This window comes from Eretmochelys imbricata, chromosome 3, assembly GCF_965152235.1.
Source record: "Eretmochelys imbricata isolate rEreImb1 chromosome 3, rEreImb1.hap1, whole genome shotgun sequence".
In the NCBI taxonomy this organism is placed as follows: Eukaryota; Metazoa; Chordata; order Testudines; family Cheloniidae; genus Eretmochelys; species Eretmochelys imbricata.
In genome coordinates, this window is record NC_135574.1 from 110622968 (window position 1) to 110647336 (window position 24369).

At 39.3% G+C, this 24369-nt stretch overlaps 1 protein-coding gene across 3 annotated transcripts in view; it reads right to left on the bottom strand.

The window, feature by feature from the left end:
• The window catches only part of SHPRH (SNF2 histone linker PHD RING helicase), a 140199-nt gene that overhangs the window by 114706 nt on the left and 1124 nt on the right, over positions 1-24369 (bottom strand). For 2 of the 3 annotated variants that reach the window (XM_077813173.1, XM_077813171.1), the window contains exons 2-3: positions 15944-16609; positions 15379-15508 (exon numbers count right to left, since the gene is read on the bottom strand). In XM_077813173.1, coding sequence (XP_077669299.1) covers positions 15379-15508; positions 15944-16579 — 766 coding nt within the window. In that variant the 5' untranslated portion in view covers positions 16580-16609. Of the gene's footprint in view, positions 1-15378; positions 15509-15943; positions 16610-22381; positions 22490-24369 lie in introns of all 3 variants that reach the window. The other variant, XM_077813172.1, reaches the window with a different exon arrangement.

The following is a 24369-nucleotide window of genomic DNA, read 5'->3' on the forward strand; positions in this document are numbered from 1 at the left end:
AATTGGATCTAGTTGGTATTACCAAAACCTGATGGGAAGATTCTCATGACTGGAATGTTAAAATCAAGGGTTATAACCTAATTAGGAAGGATTGAGTGAGCAAAGGCAAGGAGGAGTGACACTGTGTCATAAATGATATTGCTTGTTTCTGAGTCACTGATAACTTGGAAGAAAATTATCTTCAGTACTAACAGATAAAGCACAAAATGGGATATTACTTGGTGTCTGCTACAAGCCCCCAAATCACACTAGGGAAAAGGATGACTGGCTGAATAAATAACAATCTATGCTGTGTAGGAAAAAAGCTCTGTGATAATGGGGACTTCAATCTGAGTGACAGGTGCTGGGAAGCCTCATGCTGCCAGTACTAAAACATCCTTGAAATTTCTAAATAATACAAATGACAATTTCTTAACTCAAAAAAAAAAAAATGTTGCTCCAACATGGGGGAATGATATATAGTAGACCTTGTCTTGACAGATAAAGAGGAACTGATCACAGAACTAAAAGGTAATGGTAACTTGGATACAAGTGATCATGACTTGATAACATTTATAACGTGCAAATAGAATAAAGTCCAGACCATTGATATATACACACTTGGTGCTTTAAGAGGTCCAGTTTCACAAAGCTGAAAACAATTATGAACCATAATAGCTGAGAGGAAGAATTTAATCAGAAAAATGTGTAAAATAATTGCGATTGTTTTAAAGAACACTTTACTAGATGCCCCCCCAAAAAATCACAATATCACAATTGAGGAAGAAAGTTGTATTGGTCAAAAAACAGATCTGGTTTAGAGGGGAAGTGATGGCAGCTATAAAAAAGAATATATAATAAATGGAGAAAGATGAAGTTTATAGTAATGAATATAAATCAGAAACTATGAAATGTAGAAAACTGTTAAGGGAAGCAAAGGGACACAAGGAGAAATCTATGCCCAGCAGATTTAAAGACAATAAGGAGTTTTTAAAGTATATTTGGAGTAAAAAGAATCCTAACAATGGTATCGGTCCATTGATAGTCAGAAATGGTAGAATTATCAACAATACTGTAAAAGGCAGAAATGTTCAATAACTATTTCTGTTCTGTATTTCGGGAAAAACAGATGATACAGTCATATCATATGATAACATTCTTTCAATTTCTGGTATCTCAGGAAGATGTTAGAAAACAGCTACTGAAGTTAGACATTTTTAAATCAGCAGGTCTAGATAACCTGATCCCAAGAATTTTTAAAAAGTTGGCTGAAGACCATTAATGTTGATAAATCTTGAAACACTGGGGAAGTTCCAGAAGACTGGAAGAAAGCTAATTTTGTGCCAGTATTTTAAAAGTATAAATAGAATGAGCCAGGTAAGTATAGGCCTGTCAGCTTGACATTGATCCGGGCAAGATAATGGAGCGGCTGATACAGACTCAATTAATAAAGAATGAAAGGAAAGTAACATAATTTAATTCCAATCAACATGGGTTTATAGAAAATGGATCCTATCAAGCTACCTTTTTTTTTAAAGGGATTGCAAGTTTGGTTGATAAAGGCAATAGAGTTGATGTAATATACTTAGACTCCTGTAAGGCATTTGAGTTGGTGCTGCCAGACATTTCAATTAAGGAACTAGGAACGATAAAAAATTAACATGGCACACATTAAAAAGGATTAAAAGTTGGCTAACTGATAGGTCTCAGAATGAAATTGTAAATGAGGAATCATCATCAAATGGCTGCATTTCTAGTGGTGTCATGCAGGGATCAGTTCTCAGCACTATGCTATTTAAAATTTTAATTAATGACTTGGAAGAAAAATCACTGATAAGTTAGCAGATTAGAAGAAAATTGGGGGGAGTGATAATATTGAAGAGGACAGGTCACTGATACAGAGAAATTTGGATTGCTTGGTCATAGCTGTGCATAAGCAAACAATATGCATTTTAATAAGGCTAAATGTAAATATATACATATAGAAACAAAGAAGGTAAGCCATACTAACATGATGGGGGACTCTCTACTGGGAAGCGGTGACTCTGAGGAAGATTTGGGGATTATGGTGATAATCAGCTGAACATGAGCTCCCAATGTGACCCTGTTGCCAAAAGAGCTAATGTGATCCTGAGATGCATAAGCAGGAATCTTGAGCAGAAGTAGAGGGGTTATTTTACCCCTCTATTTGGCACTGATGCAACTGCTGCTGGAACAGTGTGTCCAGTTTTGGTGACCACAATTCAAGAAAGATGTTGATAAATTGGAGAGGGTTCAGAGAAGAGCCACAAGAATGATTAAAGGATTATAAACATGCCTTATAGTGATAGACTCAAGGATCTCAAACTATTTATCTTAACAAAGAGAAGGTTAGGGGGTGACTTGTTTATAGTCAGTAAGTTCCTATATGGTGAACAAATATTTAATAATGGGCTCTTCAGTTTATCAGAGAAAGACATAACATGATCCAATGGCTGGAAGTTGAAACTAGACAAATTCAGATTGAAAATAAGGCATAAATTGGTAACCATTGGAATTATTTACCAAGGGCCATAGTAGATTCTCTGTCGCTGACAATTTTTAAATCAGGATTGGATGTTTTTCTAAATGATATGGTCTAGGAATTATTTTAGGGAAGTTCTATGGTCTCTGTTACAAAGAAGGTTAGACTAGAGGATCACAATCATCCCTTCTGGCCCGCAAATCTACAACTCTGTTCTGCTCTGTGTTGTCTTTATTGTACCTCTAATGCCAGTTATGTCAGTCTCCCAAAACATGCACAGTAACTCGTCTTATCCTATTTATTACAAAATGTTTAAAATTGCAATTACCTCCTCTTTCACCTTTCCCATCCATGCAATTACCCATATAATATATGCTGGATTTTGGAGGGTGGGGGGATGGGGTTGGGGAGTGGGGGTTGGTAGATTCAGAGTTACTCTTCTTCCCATCACTAATCCAAAAAGAAAAAAAAAGAGCAGACAAGTAATTTTTATCTTACATATGTATGCTTTGGTCCAGTGAAGACATAGCCCATACCTCCCCTAGAATAAAGGTTATCTTAGAGAACATCCAAAAATCGTTCTCCGTATATCAAAAATCTTTTCACAGTCACCCTTCTATCTCCATGGTTTAAAAAGTCCACACTGCCCATTTATCTTGGTCTAGTAGGAAACTTTCTGGGTTGAGTAGAGGGATCTAATCTAATCAGTTTTGACAGAATTGTTTTAATAAAAATATAAATAACTGATGAAATACTTTTCTCCCAAGTCTGCAGGCAGAAAGTTCCAATGCCTCTGCTGATGCCTATAGCTTTGCCAAGCATCTGTGGAGTGAAATTAACACACAGTTGCAATAGAAATTGCTATGGGAAGCAATGAAAACAATAAGAATAAGGTCAATTTCATTTAATCTCATGGCCAAGTACTAAAAGGTGCCAGGTATCTTCCAAGTGCGTACACCTGCCATTGAAATCAATGGTAGATAAGTTATAGGTGTTCAACATCTCTCAGCATTTTCCCCTTAGCGTAAACAATCGCCCAAAGAAATAAATAGCCTTCCATCTTCACCTTCCCTCACCGCATTATAAACTTTACACAGTCAACCCTCTCCATCATACTTAATTCAGTACCCAAGAAGAATATGATGCCATGAAGAGAAGCATCACATTAAGAAGATAATACTTATAAATAAAATACTTTGCATTTACAGAGCTCCCTCCATTCCAGACTCTCAATGCATTTTCCAGATATTAGTTTAACTTCACAACCATCAAATGAAGTAGCTAAGTATTAGAAAAGTGCATGGGTCTAAGTGACTTACCCCAAAACATACAACAACTCTGTGCTGAAACTATGAATAGGTCTCCCAATTCCCAGTCCTTTGCTTTACAAACCTATCCTGCCTCCCCTTCACAAAAAAATTACCAAACACAAGCTTCAACTTTCTGAAAAGAGAACTAAATACTGAAACATTTAAAACAAAACTAAAGTACCACTCTCACATCCCATTCTGTCCTCAGCCTGAGAATAATATATTGTTTAAAACTTTAGTTGTTCTTTAGAGAGGACATTCATTGAAAAACAGAATCATAGGACTAGAAGGGACCTCAAGAGGTCATCTAGTCCTGTCTCCTGCACTAATGGCAGGACTAAGTATTATCTAGACTATACCTGTCAGGTGTTTGTGTAACCAGCTCTTAAAAAGCTCTTATCATGGAGATTCCACAACCTCCCTAAACAATTTATTTCAGCGCTCAACTACCTTGATGGGAAGGTTCTTCCTAACGTCCAACCTAAACCACTCTTGCTGCAACTTAAGCCCATTGCTTCTTGTCCTATCCTCAAAAGGTAAACAAGAACAATTTTTCTCCCTCCTCCCAACCATTTATGTACTTGAAAACTTATGTCTCCTCTCAGTCTTCTCTTCTCTAGACTAAAACAAACCCAATTTTTTTTAATGTCCCCTCATGTGTCATGTCTTCTAGACCATTAATTGTATTTGCTGCTCTTCTCTTGACTTTCTCCAATTTGTCCACATCTTTCTTGAAATGTGGTGCCCATAACTGGACATAATACTCCAGTTGAGGCCTAATCAGCACAGAGTAGAGCAGAAGAATTACTTCTTTTGTCTTGCTTACAATACTCCCGATAATACACCCCCCCAAGAACAATGATTGCTTTTTTTGCAACGGTGTTTCACAGTTGACTCATATTTAGCTTGTGATCCACTATGACCCGCTGATCCCTTTCTGTAGTACTCCTTCCTAACCAATTATTTCCCATTTTGTATGTGTGCAACTGATTATTCCGTCTTAAGTGGAGTGCTTTGCATTTGTCCTTATTGAATTTCATCCTATTTACTTCAGACCATTTCTCCAGCTTGTCCAGATCATTCTGAATTTTAATCCTATCCTCCAAAGCACATGCAACCCCTCCCAGTGTGGTATCGTCTGCGAACTTTAGAAGTGTACTCTCTATTATCTAAATAACTGATGAAGTCATTGAACAGAACCGGACCCAGAACTGATCCTTGTGGGACGCCACTTGATATGCCCTTCCTGGTTGACTGTGAACCTCTGATAACTACTCTCTGGGAATGGTTTTCCAACCAGTTATGCACCCACCTTATAGGAACTCCATCTAGGTTGTATTTCCCTAGTTTGTTTATGAGAAGGTCTTGTGAGACAGTATCAGAAGTCTTACTAAAGTCAAGATATACCATATCGATCGCTTCCCCTTCTCCACAAGGCTTGTTACCCTGACAAAGAAAGCTATTAGATTGGTCTGACAGAATTTGTTCTTGACAAATCCATGCTATGACTTACCACCTTATCATTTCTAGGTGTTTGCAAACTGATTGCTTGATTATTTGCTCCATTATCTTTCCAGGTACTGAAGTTAAGCTGACTGGTCTGAAATTCAAAGGTTGTCCTTATTTCCCTTTGTATAGATGGGCAAATATAGTGCCATTTTCCAGTCCTCTGGATTCGCTCTCATCTTCCATGACTTTTCAAAGATAATTACTATCCGGCCCTCGCTCATTTTCACTGGCATTCACTACGTTTTGCATAGTGTAGGTTCACTAATCTTTTTGTTGTCATTTAGCACTTCCACCATTTCCACATTTTCTGTTACTGTCTCCCCTCCCCCACTGAGTACGGGACTACTCTGTCTTTGGTCTTCCTCTTGTTTCTAATGTATTTGTAGAATATTTCTTCTTACCATTTATGTCTCAAAGTAATTTAATCCTTAATATGATTAAGTTAATCAAGTCAGACTAAAAAGCACAGCTTTCACACATACAGTTAAATTAATGGATTACTAACCACACACAACATAGTTTTACATTGTCCCCTAATTCACAAAGTCTCTCTACTCACACAGAACACGCACAGAGGAAGATTTAACCCTCTGGAAGGGCAAAATTCAGTGATTCCCCTCCACTTATAGTTAGCTAACATAATTGTCAAGTGACCTATCATTCTTCCCTTTATTAAAAATCTAGAAAAGTCAACGGCACTGTTGTAATGGATTTTTCTTTTCATTTCTTTCTGAGTTACATAGCCATGTGTTCCAATTAGAGAATGATTAGACCAAATGCCAAGTTTGACAGCAAGAGAAAGAACATATTCCCCATGAAGAATTCCCTTCAGGAAACTTCTGAAATATCAGAATAATGTTCCCCTTCCAAGTCATATAGTTAATTTTTCTAATTCATGCCTAATTTCCTTTTTAATAAAAATAATGGAAAACCATACTGAATTTATTTTAAACTTATCAGGAATATTTCCAAATCACATTATGTTACACATAATGCTCATCTTAAGTTTGTTAATAGACACTCAGAGAAAGAGGGAAAAAAATCAAACTCTGGACTGTGAAGGATTCATACTTTATGGCCCTTGTAGGAAGGAAGGTTTGTGTTTACGAAAATTATTGGGAAACTACTTGGCTTCCCTTCAGTGAGCTTTCACAATAATTCTAACAACAGTCCTCTTTACCTTCACTTAATGAAGAAATTCATAGCAAGTTTACAACACAAAACAGCCTCCAAAGAGAAGAGGATAAAGGTCAATTTCTTGAGTCATTTAAAAAACAAAATCAGACTACACACAACATTAGAAATTATACTGTAGAAAATGATTCTGCACTGGTAGGGTCTGGACTCTGATATATATGCAGCCCAGCCTAGTACATTTTCCCCATCTCTAATTCCTATTATAGAACAAATTAACTAAACATAGACCAGATACTCAACAATGTAACAACTGGAGATTCAGAATGAATCCAGAAATTCTCAATGGTCTCATGATCACCCATATTGAAAGATACAAACAAACAAAAAAGATACTGATTAAAAGTTGTTAGAACCTTTGCTAATTTGAGTAACAGTACATCTCAAAGGAAGTTATCAATTGCAGCTAATACTGGAGACATACACACCTTGCAACACATTTTTTCCAAGGTACAATTTGACACTGACTAAAGCTGGCATCCTAAAAGCATGAGGTGTTAAGGCTCTGTTAGGAATGATATGAAGAAATTATTGGAAGGAAGAGAAAAAAGACGAGCAAGGGATTAGCACACTGAATAGCTTTACAATAAAGGGCAACAAAGTTTGGATTGGTGGATAGGGGGAATGCGGTGAACATAATATGTTGGACTTTAGCAAGGCATTTGACACAGTCCCACGTGACATTATCACAAGTAAGCTGGAGAAATGCAGGCTTGGTGGAACTACCGTTAAGTGGATACATAATTGGTTAACCAACCACAAAGAGTAACTATTAATGGAATGATGTCAGATTGGAAAGAGGTCTCAAGCAGGGTCCCACAGCTATCTGTTCTGGGTCAGAGTTATTTAACATCTTTATTAATGACCTGTGTGTAGGAATAGAAAGCACACCTATCAAATTTGCAAAGAACACAAAACTAGGTAGGGCTGCAAACGCTTTGGAGAACAGAGCTAAAATTCAAAGAGATCTTGAGAAATTGGAAAAATGGGCTATAGACAACAAAATGAAATTCTACAAAGACAAATGTAACTTGCTATGCTTAGGGAAGAAAATCCAAAGGCACAAATACAGAATGGGGATAACTGGCTTGGCAGCAGCCTTGCTGAGAGGGATCTGGGAGTTCTGGTGGATCACAACCTCAACGTGAGTCAACAATGTGATGCTGTTGCAAAAACACCAAATGCAATTTTGGGTTGCATTAACAGAGGCACAGCATGCAAGTCACAGGAAGTTATAATACCACTCTACTCTGTGCTAGTTAGGCCTCAGCTGGAGTATTATGTCCAGTTTTGTTCACCGCTGTATAGGAAGGATGCAGAAAAACTGGAAAGGATCCAGAGGTGAATGACAAAGATGAATGCAAGCCATATGAGCAACGGCTGAAAGAACTGGGTATGTTCAGTTTGGAAAAAGAGGAGATTAACGGGGGAAGATGATCGTGGTCTTCAAATACTTGAAAGGCTGTTATAAAAAAAGACGGAGAAAAATTGTTTTCTCTTGCCACAGAGGACAGGGCAGGACAAGAGGCAATGAGTTCAAACTACAGTATAGCAGATTTAGATTAAATCTCAGGAAAAACTTCTTAACTGTAAGAACAGTAAGACATTGGAACAAACTGCCTAGGGAAGTCGTGGAAGCTCCTTCACTGGAAGTTTTCAAAAACAGACTGAACAGTCATCTGTCTTGGATGGTTTAGACATAACAAATCCTGCATTTTGACAGGGAGTTAGACTAGATAACCCTTGCATTCCTTTCTAACCTTATGGTTCCATGATTCTATGTTCTATGAAACACGCACAACTAAATTAAGTTTATCTCCCTTTGCACAGCATGTATCGTGATTAAATTTTTCACCAGTTCACCGAAAGCAAGACACATGAACACCATAGAATCAGGTCTCAATATAAAAGATCTGAGTTGCCATTTGTCCTTTCTTTCTGGTGAGTTAAATGTCTTTTTTTTAAAATCACAATTTTCACTTGGTATAGGAAAGGGAAGAGAAGCTCTTTTTCTGCATTTCATTTAAGCATTATCTTCTCATTAACATGATGCCTCTCTTCACAGCATCCTCCCTGAACTTCAAGGAGAGAAATAATTAAGTAATTACCCTTTAACCTATTTTTGGAATGAGTGCAAGTTGACAACCAAAAATGTTTCCAACAGAAAGCAAAGAGGGCTTCCATAATATTGGTGGTTGTTCAAATGTGGAATTAAAACATATTTAAACTCTTAACAAAATAAAATATAAACTTTCGAAAGAGATGAGCAACGACAGATAACAGGGAAAATTTGCTTCCTTCATGCAACATATAATCATAGAATAAAATACTATGCTAGAAATTAAGAAAGGTCTGGAAGATAATTTTAAGACCATCAACATTTCCATGCTAAAATAAGGGTGATCAAATCTCACATTTTAGAGGATAAAGGCCCTGTTCCACAAAGGTACGTAGGCACCTAAACCCCAGACTTAGCCACCTAAGTCCAGTTTTAGACTTCACAAAACTCCCACCAAACCCTACAAGTGCCTAAACTCACTCAGCACCTAAGTTTTCAGAGTACAAGTTCTCTCAGCACCTACAAGTTCTCTTTGCACCTAAGTTTCTGCCTTTGGACATGCACTCTGCCACCTCACTCTAGGTGTGCAGATGCCTATCTCCTGCCTAAGCCCCAAAGTGATTCATGAACCTAGGGAAGATAGGTAATCAACTGCCCAAGTTGCATGTGGGGACTGATCAGGTAGGCCTGCTCAGAGGCCACCTATTGGATTGGCTTCCATTCAAAATCTGGCCACCAGAGGAGATGGTGGTGGTGCCACCTATAAGTTCTAACCCAGTGGTCAGAGCACTCGCCGGGGATATGGGAGACCTTGGTTAAATTCCCCTCTTTCTGCCAGAGAAGTTGAAAAGAATTGAATAGAGATGCCACAGGGTGGTTAGCCCCTGTAAATGAGGCAGTTCCAGCATCCCTGTGTCAGAATAATTGGCCAAACTGGGAGCATCTAAGAGGGCAGGGCACCACCTGGGGGCTATAAAAGGCTAGGGAGAAACCAAATGAGTGAGAATCAGTCAGGAAAATGGAGGAGGTTTTTGAGGAAAGATGCAAAGAGCAGAAAGTACTCTGCAGGCCCTCCCTGTGAAGAGCAAGGAATTTGCTAGGAGATAGTATTTTTGGGAGAGCGCTGTAGGCAGGAGAGCAGAAAGAGGGGTTTGCTAGCTGGTGTCCCCAAGCCAGAGTCTCGGGGCCAGAGAGGGATGAAAGCAGAAAGAGCAGTAGAGGCAGATGCCTGCTGGCTGAGAGCTTGAGCAAGGGCCGGAGGTGGCTGAAGGCAGGGGCGGCAGCAGAGGAACTTACCCGCTGACATCTCCAAGGCTGGAGAGCTGGACCCCAGAGGAACAGTGAGAGGGCCAGAGAGACTGAGGGATGCTCCCCTGACAAGGACACTCCTAACAGAAAGGCTGTGGGGGTTCTCACTGGGAAAAGTGGGATTGCACTCCAGCTAGAAGGATAAGGGTGGCTATCCTGGCAGAGAGTTGGAAAAGGATGGATAGGGAGCCTAAGCATGGCAGAAGACACCATACCAGGGAGACAGTGATCTCCCAGCAGAGAGGCTGTGGGGGTTCCCACGACAAAGAGTACAGTTTTAAGGACTATATACACTGGGGATGACATGAACTAGGCTTTAGAACTTTTGTTAAAGACTATTTGCACTATATTTGGTAATGAACTGCTCTTCACGAGGGGTATTGTTTAAACAGAGAGTCTGAAGTGAAGTCATCTGGGTTACCTGAGAGGGGAAACTGAGATAGGTGCACCTGCTGTGCTGCAGCATATCACAGGAGGGTGCTCCAGGCAGGGTCTGCCTTCTCATAAAGGGTCTCACACCTCTCAGGAGAATGCTCTTACCTATCAGCTATGGGATATTTTTATTGCAGCAGGATGCCTCCCACAATCTCTCCTGTTGAAGCTGTTCTACTGTGGATAAATAAAGAAAAAATGATTTGAGCAGGAGGACCAGACCCAGAATCTTCTGCAACCCAGGTGGGTGCCCTAAGCATTGGATTAGAGCAGTAGTTCTCAACCTATTTATCATTCTGGGCCGCATATGCAGCCCACAAAGTGTTATCTGGCCGCAGGTTTAAAATCAGTGCCCCACACCGAAACCGCCCCCATGCTCAGAGCCCTCTGCCCAGAGATCGCTCCACAGAGTGGGGCCAGAAGCAGAGAGCTGAGTGTGGGGCGGGAGGCAGGGACCCCGACCCCCACTGTACAGGGTGGGGCGGCAGCTGGCTCCTGAGCCTGGCCTGGTTGGGGGCCGGGAGGCAGCCGGCTGTCCACACCCAGACGTGGGGGGGGGGGGGGGGCGCGGGGCCAGGTGGCTGCCCGGAGCCCGCCGCAAGGCAAGGCAGACAAGAGCCCGGAGCCTGCCGTGTGGCAGGGCAGCTGGGAGCCTGCAGCCTTTAGCACACACCTGAGCTGGGCCGCAGCTGTGTGCTAATTGGACCGCATACAGCCCGCAGGCTGAGAACCGCTGGATTAGAGAGTGTCATTTTCGCCCAATGACCATTTAAGTATTTATCCACCCCACAGTGGAACAGGCTTTGGGCCAGACAGAAAATAACTCTATAGTCCAGTGTTTCAGAACATGTGAGGTGAAAGACTCCAATCACTCTTCTATTATTTATCCATAGTGAAACAACTTCAACAGGAGACCATGATAGAGATGCCCTCCCCCACATCAGAATATCCCTTAGCAGTGTGATTAGAGCACTCCCCTGAGAGGTGGGAAACCCGTGTTCAAATCCTCTGGCAGAGAAGCAAGGGGAAATGAACCTGGGTCTCCCATATTCTTGGTGAGTGCTCTAATCACTGGGCTAAAAGTTGTAAGGTAGGCACCTCCTCCTCTGGCCATTTTGTGTAACGGCGGGCAGGTTCCTAATTCATTCTGCCAAGAAACTACATAGGTGCTTACACTGCCTGACTCCGAGACACAGGATCTCATTAGTGGATTGCTAGCACAGATAGGCACCTAAGTCTAGGATTGCTATCTCAAAGTGAGGAGGAGCTTAGGTCACACCTCTCCCAAGATCTCCCACTGGCTAGCTTAAGCAGTCCTCTGCCTAGCATTCTAGCTTTTGTGGATCACATTCTAAAGCATCTGTCTCCCTCATTCACTGTATAGGAGCCTAGCTGCCTAACTCAATCTTGTGGATTAGTGTCATTCCAGTGATTTTATAGGCACCTAAAAGTTAGGTCCTGCAACACTGAATGCTTCAGCACCAAAGTCCCTTTGTGGATCTGGCCCACAGTGATCAATACTGGAGTCAAAAGATTTCTTATGCATACTCTTTTACAACACCACAGTACACAAATTGTTTGGGGTATTATTTTTGTTCCTGCCTTCACCCCTTTTTTTTGTTTGTTTGTTTTTCTGATACTTTGTATTCTAGACAAACAATTTAGGCCCCAATACTACAATGACAAAGTCAACTGGCCTCCTCATGGGTGTAAGGGTCTTCTCATACAGAAATTATTACAGGATCAGGGCCTTATATTATAAAATTCCTGGGGCTGCCCAACTATGTATTTTATAAAGCACAGGTGCAAACAGTGGGGTCACATAATTAACATTAGGGGCAGAGTAGTTTTGCCTTCTTCTATACCATGATCAGCCACCACTGGAGAGAGGTTATCAGATGTGATGTACTGATGCTCTCATCTGGTAAGCACAAATTCTATATTGATTCTGTGAGTAAGAGATATTTAAAAAAATATATATCTAAGGCAGCAGAGATGGCTTCAGCATCATGTGAATGGAAAGAAATAAGGGGACCTGGAGAGAAGACAGACTAGGGTTCTTTCTGAAAGTGAAATTTTGACATGTAGTAGACGTGGCAAAGTTAGCATGTGGATTAGCAAAACTACAAGTTGTCAGTGCTAATGATAAATTAGCCCATTGGTTGCTAAAGTTCAACAAATAAAAGAGACAAGGATTTATGGAGCTCTTATGGTACATTCTATACTGCAACAGAAGGCTCACAGCACAGTCGCGGCTGGCCCATGTTAGCTAACTTGGGCTAGCGGGGCCATAAAATTGCAGCGTAGACATTGGTCCGAGTCCCAGTGTCTATACTACCATTTTATAGCACCACAGCCCAAGCCTCACAAGCCTGAGTTGGCTGACCCAGGTCAGCCGCAGATCTTTTACGGCAATGTGGACATACCCTTATTGTCAAATACTCAGCTCAGGGCACTTTTGACTTACATGTAAATTGTTGAAACCATCTGGGATTTTATTAACATGAGACTAGTACGTGATGAAAAATAGATTAAGTTTTTATGTAAAACAATATTTAGTACAATTGGATATATACTGTTCACACATTTCTTATTTGTGCTCTTCAATAATGTAATCACACAGCTACTCATATTTTCAAACATTTTAGTGAGGGAAAAATAGCTGTATTTACTGTATAAATAGATCATTTTAAAAGCTTTGTTAAAGCTTTCCTCCACACTATTAATTAAAAGCACAAATGAATATTCAATATTACCCATTATACCATTTTAAAATGTGATTCAATAAACATGTAACACATTACATCTCAATACCTTTAATTCTCAGACAAGACTGGGATTCTAAATGTTCTATTTCTCTGTAGACCCTATGTTTCAAATTAATCTTCTGTCAGACGTCGGAGGTTGTGGCTTTCAGTATTTTAGCCATTTTACCCACCACAGTGGAGTTTCTCTCAGGTTCTAAAACAGTGTCACTTACTGGACAGTTTTCAGAGGAACTTTTCTTAAGGTTGAATATTAAAATGTGTACATTTACAATTTGGTATCATTTCTCAAAAATAATAAAGACTATCTCCCCCTTTTGTCTAGATTAATGGGAAATGTATTTATGTTCATATTTGGTTACGAAAGCAGACCATGCCCTGCAAAAACTAAAGGGCTTATTCTTCCTGAGAAGCCTGGGGACATAATGTATCCAGATGTCATTTAATTTCTGAAAAGTTATGTCACATATGTGCCCATGTACTGATGAAAGAACAAACCCCAGAGCGCTGACCCTTAAACAGAATAAATATATGAACAGCACATTGCATTTACATTTACATTCTTTATTCTCATTGGATTTTATAGCACAGACCAACTATTTTTCATCCCTTGAACAAGGCTAGCTCAATTTATGGATAGCCTAGGGCTGTGAGTCTACTAAACCAAAAAGTAGTAGTCTGAAGTATTTGCATTATAGCAGACACAGGAATAGTCTATTATAAAGGATAGCTGTTAAAGTAGACAAAATAAAGATCTCTACAAGTAAGTTATCAGGAAGGACCCAGTTAATTCTACAATCTCTGTTTAGGATCACCACAAAGGTTTATAAATGACATATTTTGCCTTAGTATTTAAGTTGGTAGATTTCAGTGAGTTTTGCTAAATAACTGGAGCTGGGGGTTTTGTTTATTTTATTACGCACAGATTCTGTCTTGCCATTATGAAAGACACAGACAATCCCTACCCCTCAAGATCTCAAAATCAATTAAAATACATGAATGAGACAAAATGCACTGAAACCCCCCAGGGGAAGTTGTTAAAAAAGAATCAAAGTTAAGTCTTCCTCTCATAAAATGCAAGGTGGGAGAAGGTACGTGTCTCACTTCAGTTTCTGTGGGCCTCATAGCATTTGCAGCAGAGCCAAAGGAAAAAAAAAAAACTTTTTAAATAAAACTCCCCTGGAACACCATCTATAAAAAAAAAATCAAGTTCCTCAAAATATAAATTAATATATTCTGGTATTCCAGGCAAATGGACACAGAAAACTTTTGGTGCTCTGAACTTGTGCTTTAATTCAGCACCTAGATACCAAGGCGGTAATGGAAATGTGATTAAAAAAATAAACTGAATTGTAGATAAAGATGTACCTGTGCAGGATCTTTAAGGAAAAAATGGGAAGTTTAATCTTTAATACTTAAACTTTAAACTTCAAGAGCTGTAGCGTGATACACAATAAGCCCCAACCCACAAAAATGCACATTCAAAAAGACACTGTGAAAATTACCTGATTTCCAAGTCATCACATTCCAGTTTGTATTGAGTTGTAAGATTTTAGTTAAATGTTGTGAACATTAGTCATAAAAGTAAGAGGGTGATTACTTTGTCTAGAGCAGCAACCTTTCTGATAGAAATCTACCAGTAACCTTCCATACCAGATTTAGAACTAGTGTTTTATCCCATACGCAGAACATCTTTGTCTTTCCCCTATACAATTCCCCTGTTCACACATTTCTCTAGATTATTTTGTCTCCGATAACCAAAATCCATTGGTGGTTAGGAGAGAAGAGTGGTGTGGTTAAGGCACTAGACTGGGAACAAAGGACGAAAGCTTATGCTCAAATAAATGTTAGTCTCTAAGGTGCCACAAGTACTCCTTTTCTTTTTGCGGATACAGACTAACAAGGCTGCTACTCTGAAAGGATATCTGGATCAGTTCCTGGTTCTGCTAGAGACTTTGTGTGTGATCACAGACAAACCTAGCACCCACATAATTTTATTGAGTCTTTTCATTGACTGCAATGCGTTGGATTGGGACCAAAACCTCTTTGCCTCAGTTTCCCATTGGTAAAATGAAAATGCTATACCACCTTCCTTATTTCAGAAGGGTGTTATGAAGATAAATTACTGTCCATGAGGGGGGTAAGATATTTATGGTGGTGAAGACTATATATTTCCTGACAAAGGCAGTTGTCATGACAGACAAAAATGCTGTATACTTCTTGCCTTTTCCTTAAAAATATCATTGAACTTAAGAAAAACTTTAATAGTAAAACAGTTCTGCAGTGACATTCAACTGCATGATGGACAGATTATGTTACCTGGAATTATAAAGTTGTAGTACTTTTCCATTAGTTTCTGAATCAGCTGGTTGGCCTTTTTTATTCTCCCACCTCCATCACTGAGAAACTCTGATTTGCTTAAACCAGCTTCCAGAAGGTAAATCCCAACCTGTGAAACATATTTGCAAGAAATTAAAATGATTAAGGAATTAAAATAGATTTAGAGGACAAAAACCAAACTAGAACAATGCTTATAAGTTAGGAAGCCACATTTGGAAAATTTTGAAGACTGGTGGCTATGAATAGAGTTAATCTCTTAACCCCATACAAGATTTTAGTATGGAACACTTAGGAACTCAGATGGTTTCTAAATTCATTTTAAGTGATCTTAATATGTAATGATTAAAGGCAATTATTCCCAAAACATTGAAAACATGTATGCAGGTAACAGCTGAAGAGTATACTTTGCACTGTATTATAAAAGTGTGTGGTGGGACCTGGGCTTGTCAAATGTTCACCTAACTTTCTATTTTATGGTACCAAACACAAAATGAGCTATTTTTATTTTAAAATCCCTCTTAAAATAAACTGCATGAGCAAATACCTTTAAAGCTTGGTCTTCTCTAGGTCTTTGATAAAGTCCAATTACCTTCTTCTTTTGCAACCACCTCAAGTCTTCTAACGTTTCACTACTGAGGGATGATTCCACCAATATGCCCTCTTCATAATCACCTAGGCTCTCTTTTTCCTCATCACCTCCCTCTTCTCCACTTCTTGCATGAACACAAATTTGCAGCTGATCACCAGAATCTGCTCTCATCAAAGTAAAACTCCTTTTATGGATCTTCTCAATAAGAATTTTCTCAAGAAGAAGCTGAAGAACAAATTCTCCAAGTAAAGCTTTCCAGGAATTGTCTGAATGGTAAGGCGAGACTACAATATTTAGCTGTACAGATATAGAGGTCAAGATGGAGCAAGAGTCTTCTCCTTCATCTGTTGAGAAACCCACTGACTTTGACCCTCCGTTTTCTTTGTAAGACAGTCCTTCATCAATGCTATCATCATCTATAACAAAGGATACAGAAGAGGTGCTTGGACCTGGAACAGGGTGGTCTTCATCAATGTTATCATCCAATATTATCACCTCATTCCTTCGGTCTTCATGCATATTCCAACAGAGTTGCTTCTTTTTCTCCTCATCCATCCTCAGTGGAGGTGCACACTTTCGACGACTACTCATCTTGCTGTTTTGCTGGCAGTGTCCAAATCTCTGTAAAATGGATTAATATTAGTCAATAGTAGATAACACTAATTAGATATCCAGATAGATCTTTTACTGTGCTATAGCTGAAGAGTTTGCAGAAGTCACATTACTTGCAACTCTGCTCACTAGGGGTTCTGCAGATGGCTCAAAGTGTCTATTCAGTTTTATAAAACATCCCTTTGTTCCTGCCCCAAGAAGTCACACAAACAAAGCCATGTAAAAAGATGTCTTGTGGTGGTTTTAAGAGATCAATTGCTTATTTTAATCAGAGAAAGGAACTCACTCGTTTCTTCTGCCTAGTTCAATCATCATCCAAAACTTTCTAGTCAACACCACTTATTTTTCAAATGAAGTTAACACCAGGAGTACTTTTTCCTCTTGAACAAAATGTTTCTTGGAAGTTATAATTAATCATTAATTAAGACCATGAAAACTGCAAAGTGAAAGAAGAAGAGTACACAAAAGGCTTGAAAAATCCATTCTCCTGTGGTAAGCGGGAAACTTTCCCTAGAGCCTACATATCAACAATTTCAGTACAATTGAAGAACTCGGAATTTTTTTTATAGTCTTTGTGATTGCAAAGACAATTTTCCAAATGCAAATTGATTGTAAACCTATGCAGTGCTGTCACCTGGAATCTGAAGACTAACAGTTCAATGAGTCTGCTGCTGTTGCTTCTAGTTTTGCCAAGCAGCAACAGATTGAAATTAAGACGACTGACCAGTTTCACTGCCATTATTCAGAATCCTATGGACAGCTGTGAAAAGTCAGGGATCATATTAATTTCACATTGCTGCTGCTGAAGAAAAGTATGAGCAGCAGCACAGGAAAGTGCTAGAATTATCCCTGGAAAGCAGATGCCAATCCACTTACAACAGCCTGTGGGTTCCAGAGAAGGAGAAGAGACAAAACGTTTCTTATATCTTCAAGCATTAAGAGTGGAATGGAGTTTCAAATGTATCCAGCACATAATAGCTGGAGGATGACAGGATATAAAAGATGGATTGGAGTTTCTCAGTAGGCTGTTGTCCAGGTACATCTCTGGTGATGTCCATCTGAGTCTTAATACCTACTACTGGCTAGCAGCTTTAGCACCACACCCCAATCTCCCTCCCCAGTTAATAAGCAATTGATACATTTTTTTCAAGGCCTGGGAATACTCTTCTCTTGAAGGAGCTTGCACAGCAGTCCTTAACAGTTTGTTGTTGCAACTAGGCCCAGATTCAGCAAAGAATTTAGGTATATGCATAGCTTTAAGAACATCTGTAGTTCCACTGAAGTCATAGGAACTACCCAGGTACTTAAAAGATATATATGTACTTTGCTGAATCTAGACTTTGAAGCACAGAGGTTATTTTACACATAATCCTATTGGTCAATAACACACATATGGTAAATACAGCACATGGAACACGGGGAACATTAAGGATCAATGGTCACAATAAATGCAATCAGTTCTCAGAAGTTAATAACTATATATTCAAAAAGGTAGTTGTCAAAATATTGGATTTTCAAAAAAAGAATTACAGAGACTCAGATTAGCTCAGAAAAAGGTTCAAAATAATGACCTTGTATAATTTCAATTTCATTTGCCAGGAATGATGGGCCAAATTAACAGACCTATACCTCCTGTATCAAAATTGTTACTGAAATACAATAGCAAAAAAGCAGATATGCTAAACTACTCATCATATAGTCACAGGTCCCAAGGCTAAGGAGGGGTTAGCTCTGGAATAAGACAGGAAATTTCTAGAAATTCTTGAAGACCTTTCTCTTCTTGAATTTGACACAGAGACTCACAGGCCTGATGTACAATTTCCCAAATTTTTGTCTTAATTAAATAATCAAAATTTTCCCTAAGGGAAGCTAGCAGTAAGCTATTTGTAGACCTGCTCCCTCTGATCACATGGCCCACATTTTATGTTCCTCTGTTAAACAGATTCTCATTGCAGCTCCTGATCATTCAACATCCACAACAGCAGCACAAGGAACTGCAAAAACATACTGCCATTTAGAGTCTGGACATTCAACTTTTTCATAATTGAGTTGTATGAAAGGAGCAAGTGAAAAAACAAGCACTCGAGGGTAACAAAAGGAGACAATTTATCTTTCACAAAGCAGTACCTCTTTTCGAGTTATAATTACATGGTATTGCTCTTCAACTGGACATCTCACAATGGAGGAAGAGAGAAAACTGGTAACAGTTTTCAAGTACATAAAAGGTTGTTACAAGAAGGAAGGAGAAAATTTTTTCTTCTTAACTTCTGAGGATAGGACAAGAAGCAATGGGCTTAAATTGCAGCAAGGGCGATTTAAGTTGGACATTAGGAAAAACTTCCTGTCAGAGTGGTTAAGCACTGGAATTAATTGCCTATGGAGGTTGTGGAATCTCCATCACCGGGGATTTTTAAGATCATGTTGGACAAACACCTGTCAGGGATGGTCTAGATAATACTTAGTCCTGCCTTGAGTGCAGGGGACTGGACTAGATGACCTCTCGAGGTCCCTTCCAGTTCTATGATTCTATGAGAATACTATATGCAACTACATCTTAACCCTTCTCATACCATCAAACGTTGCCTAAGGCACAAGCATGGCTCTGCCATCCCTGACCACAATGGCTACCTTGTTCTGTTCCTACAACTTTTTTTTCTTTTTTACGAGAATAGATTATTGGTCTATCACTCAACCCCCAAACTGGAGGACCAATGGACTGCTTTTGGTCTGGTCCCGATCCTCTGACCTGTCCAACTTCGGTAGCCCTGCCAAAAGAGTTAATCCTGATGGCACAGCTCTCAAGGTCACAGGCAGTGTTCCCTCTTAATTTTTCCCCACCCATGTGAGGAATGAATTTTGTTATGCGCACCAATAGGGAGGTGATGTCATATTGGTGCACATAACAAAATTCATGTGGCGGGGGTGGGGCCAAGAGGTTCGGAGTATGGGAGGGGACTCAGGGCTGGAGCAGAGGATTGGGATGCAGGGGTGTGAAGGTTCCAGCTGAGGGACTCCCCCCAGCTCTCTCCCCCCACAGCAGCACCTCGGCTGGGGGACAGAGGCGCCCCTCCCCACTGTGGCAGCTCCGGGGCTGGGGCCGCAGGATAGGCATCCCTCCCCCGGCCCTAGCAGGTCCAGGCTGGGGTCGCCCGGGTTCGGGGCTGGAGCCGCCCAGATTAAGGGTTGAAGCACCCCGCCCACAGCAGGTCCAGGCCATGGCATAGTTGGGGCCAAGGGGCCGTCCCGGCCGTGGCAGGTTGGAGGCTGGGCTAGGTTGGGCTGCCCCTCCCCCAACAGGTCCCCAGGTGGTTTCCCTGAGCGCCTATGCAGCGCTAATTTACAGGGAACTTAGGTCACAGGCATTCACCACATCAAGGTGTAGTCCCCAGGGAAGGATATGCAAGCATATCTGCAAAGAAATCATGACGAATTTTGGAAACTAGATGAAATAATTAAAACATGACCTACGAGGAAAGACTGAAAAAATGGGTTTGTTTAGTCTGGAGAAAAGAAGACTGAGTGGGGACATGATAACAGTCTTCAAGTACGTAAAAGGTTGTTATAAAGAGACGGGTGATAAATTGTTCTCCTTAACCACCACGAACAGGCCAAGAAGAAATGGACTTAAAATTGCAGGAACAGAGATTTAGGTTAGACAAAAGGAAAAACTTCCTAACTGTAAGGGTAGTTAAGCACTGGAACAAATTACTAAGGGAGGCTGTGAAATCTCCATCACTGGAGGTTTTTAAGAACAGGTTAGAAAAACTCCTGTCAAGCATGGTCTAGAGAATATGTAATCCCGCAACAGCGCAGGAAACTTGACTTGATAACTTAACTAGGTCCCTTCCAGTCTTACATACACTTAAATGTTTTACTGTTTTCTGTTTTGTATTTGTTTTTCCTATAAAACCAGCAGTTCTGACGAATGCTCCACATTCCTTTCAACACTGTCCCACATCTTCAAAACAATTCTTTGGGACCTGTGATCCACAAATATTTTCTAAAAATATAAACTAGGAATGTCAAGCAATTAAAAAAATTAATTGCACTGTTAAACAATAATAGAATACCATTTATTTAAATAGGTTTTGATGTTTTCTACATTTTCAAATATATTCATTTCTATTACAACACAGAATACAAAGTGTACAGTGCTCACTTTATATTTATTTTTGATTACAAATATTTGTGCTGTAAAAAAACCAAAGAAACAGTATTTTTCAAGTCACCTAATACAAGTACTGTGCTGCAATCTCTTTATCAAGAAAATTGAACTTACAAATATAGAATTATGTACAAAAAATAACTGCATTCAAAAATAAAACAAAGTAAAACTTTAGAGCCTATACGTGCACTCAGTCCTACTTCTTGTTCAGCCAATCGCTCAGATAAACAAGTTTGTGTACATTTGCAGTAGATAATGCTGCCTGCTTCTTGTTTACAATGTCACCTGAAAGGGAGAACTGACGTTCGCATGGCACTGTTGTAGCCGGCGTTGCAAGATATTTAGGTGCCAGATGTGCTAAAGATTCATATGTCCCTTCATCTTCAACCACCATGCTAGAGGACATGCATCCATCCCGATGATGGGTTCTGCTCAATAACAATCCAAAGCAGTACAGACCAACGTATGTTCACGTTCACCATCTGAGTCAGATGCCACCAGCAGAAGGTTGATTTTCCCTTTTGATGGTTCAGGTGCTGTAGTTTCTGCAATGGAGTGTTGCTTTTTTAAGACTTCTGAAAGCATGCTCCACACCTCGTCCCTCTCAGATTTTGGAAGGCACTTCAGTTTCTTAAACCTTGGGTTGAGTGCTGTAGCTATCCTTAGAAATCTCACATTGGTCTAGTCTTTGCGTTTTGTCAGATCTGTAGTGAAAGTGTTCTTAAAACAAACGTGCTGGGCCATCATCCAAGACTGTTATAACATGAAATAATGGCAGAATGCGGGTAAAACAGAGCAAGAGACATACTATTCTCCCACAAGGCATTCAGTCAAAAGTTAACTGACGTATTATTTTTTTAACGAGTGTCATTAGCATAGAAGCATCTCCTCTGGAATGGCAGCCGAAGCATGAAGGGGCATATGAATGTTTAGCATACATGGCACAAATACCTTGCAATGCTGGCTCTGAAAGTGCCTGTTTTCACTTTCAGGTGAAATTGTAAATAAAAAGCCGGCAGCATTATCTCCCGTAAATGTAAACAAACTTGTTTCCCTTAGCGATTGGATGAATAAGAAGTAGAACTGAGTGGACCTGTAGGCTCTGAAGTTTTAAATTGTTTTGTTTTTGAGTGCAGTTATATAACAAAAATAATCTACATTTTTAAGTTGCACTTTCATGATAAAGAGATTGCACTACAGTACTTGTATGAGGTGAACTAAAAATACTATTTCTTTTGTTTATCATTTTAAAAATCCATATATTTGTAATAAAAAATTAATAATATAAAGTGAGCACTGTACACTTGGTATTCTGTGCTGCAATAGAAATCAATATATTTGAAAATGTAGAAAAACATCCAAAATATTTAATACATTTCAATTGGTATTCTATTGTTTAACAATGTGATTAAAACCACGATTGATCACAATTAATTTTTTTAATTGCAATTAATTTCTTTGAGTTAAATCATGTGAGTTAACTGTGATTAATTGATAGCCCTAATATAAACAGATATCAGTAGTATCCTTTTAAAATCACTAGCACATGAATTGGACTCTCCCATTGTACATGGTCTCAGGATCAAATTTAATCATCATTCTAAGACCTCACATACCTTTCATTATAAAGCCAACAATTTCCCCATGCTTGCTAATAGGCAGCTGCCCTTGTTGCATTCATCCCCAGCTGAAGGGTGGGTGATAGCAGCCTCTTCCGAGTAATGCTTTGATATGCCACAAAATGGTTAGCATTAGGTACTCATAAAAATAGAAGTTGTCATCCTCTTTAACATAAATCCAAGAACACCTGAGCTCCAACAGTTGAGGAAACAATGACTGGATTTCAAATTAGATACACAATTGCATGCACACTTTTGCACATGTACTTTAGGCAAGCAAATGACCAATGTATATATATAAAAAGAGGTATGTGCACGTGGCTAATTAAATAAGACAACATGCAAATGTACACACACTATTGTAAATGCAGGCTTAGAAAATCTGACACCCTTCAACCAACCCCAATAATCAAGGTTATTTCCAAGGCTCCTGTTCAGCAACCTCATCTTCTGTCTGACTGAAGACTCTCGCCCGTACATTAAAATAAAGTAAAATCAACAAGAGTCTGACAAACATTTTTAGGCTAATATAGTATATGTAATATTATGTATATATTTGGAATCTAGTGTCCTGTTAACTTGACATTAAATATGCTTCTTCAATGTAAATGGACATGGCCAACTTAAATTTAACCCACAATTTACATTTCATACAAACAAGATTGTATAAAGCCTATACACATCAACCAACAGAAATGATTTTTCATCATTAAGATGAGTCTAATGAAATGTTTTTAGACTAAAACCTATATTGTTTGAATTCCAAACATTATACCCGTAAGAATATGAAAGTGAAACTGTCTGATTTCTCAGTATCGATACTGAGAAAAGTGCGAGCTTTAAAAATAGAAAAAACAAAGACAAGCTAACTGGGGTTTTAGAATTCTTGCACTTAATGTGAACAACAAGGGCCAGTATCCTTCAATCAAATCCATGGAGTTCTCCCTGCATGAACCAGCTGAATACAGGTCATAATTACAAACATAGTTAAAGAAATCTGTTTGTTTCATACATGATTTTAAGTGTCCCTTTAACTATGATGCAATCATGTCCACAATATGAGGCCCCAATCCTGCAAAGAAAAGCATGCGGCTAAGTGTTTGACAGATCGGGAATTTAGGTTTTTTTATGTAATCTTTGCCAAACTAAAGGATTTCTAAAATACCTTCTGAATTTGCAATGATCTTTAAAACTGTGATATCTCACATTATTTCTTATTGTATTGGGCATGTGGGGTTTTTGTTCTGTTTTTTGGCCTTATGTCATTCTTTAGGAGAGCTCAGATTTCCTAGACCAGTGGTTCTGAACCTATGGCCTATGGACACCTGGGGGTCCGCAGACTATGTCTAAGAATTCTAAAGGGGTCTGCTGCACCTCCATTTGAAAATGTGTAGGGGTCTTCAAATGAAAAATGGTTGAGAACCACTGTCCTACACTATGTTTTTACATTATTATTGCATGCTCCAATGTTATACATTCTAACAGCTCTTTTTTCCGATTTTTCCTGTAACTGCTGGGGAGCTACTTGAAACATCAAAAGAATATGAAAGCAGAAGTTAAGAGTATCTTTTGAATAATAAACTCTCTCCTCAGTGGACTACTCCAAATAAAGCTATTAATGTGGAAGGAAATGTATGATATTTTGATACCTCCAAAACACTGCATTTCAGAAGCTGATGAAATTTGGGCAGCACCAAGATTACTGACATTATAACGACAGGTTTCAGAGTAACAGCTGTGTTAGTCTGTATTCGCAAAAAGAAGAGGAGTACTTGTGGCACCTTAGAGACTAACCAATTTATTTGAGCATAAGCTTTCGTGAGCTACAGCTCACTTCATCGGCGTAGCTCACGAAAGCTTATGCTCAAATAAACTGGTTAGTCTCTAAGGTGCCACAAGTACGCCTCTTCTTTTTGACATTATAACTACACTCACCAGCCTTCCATCTTTATTTTTCCTTATTACACACTTAATACGTGAATACA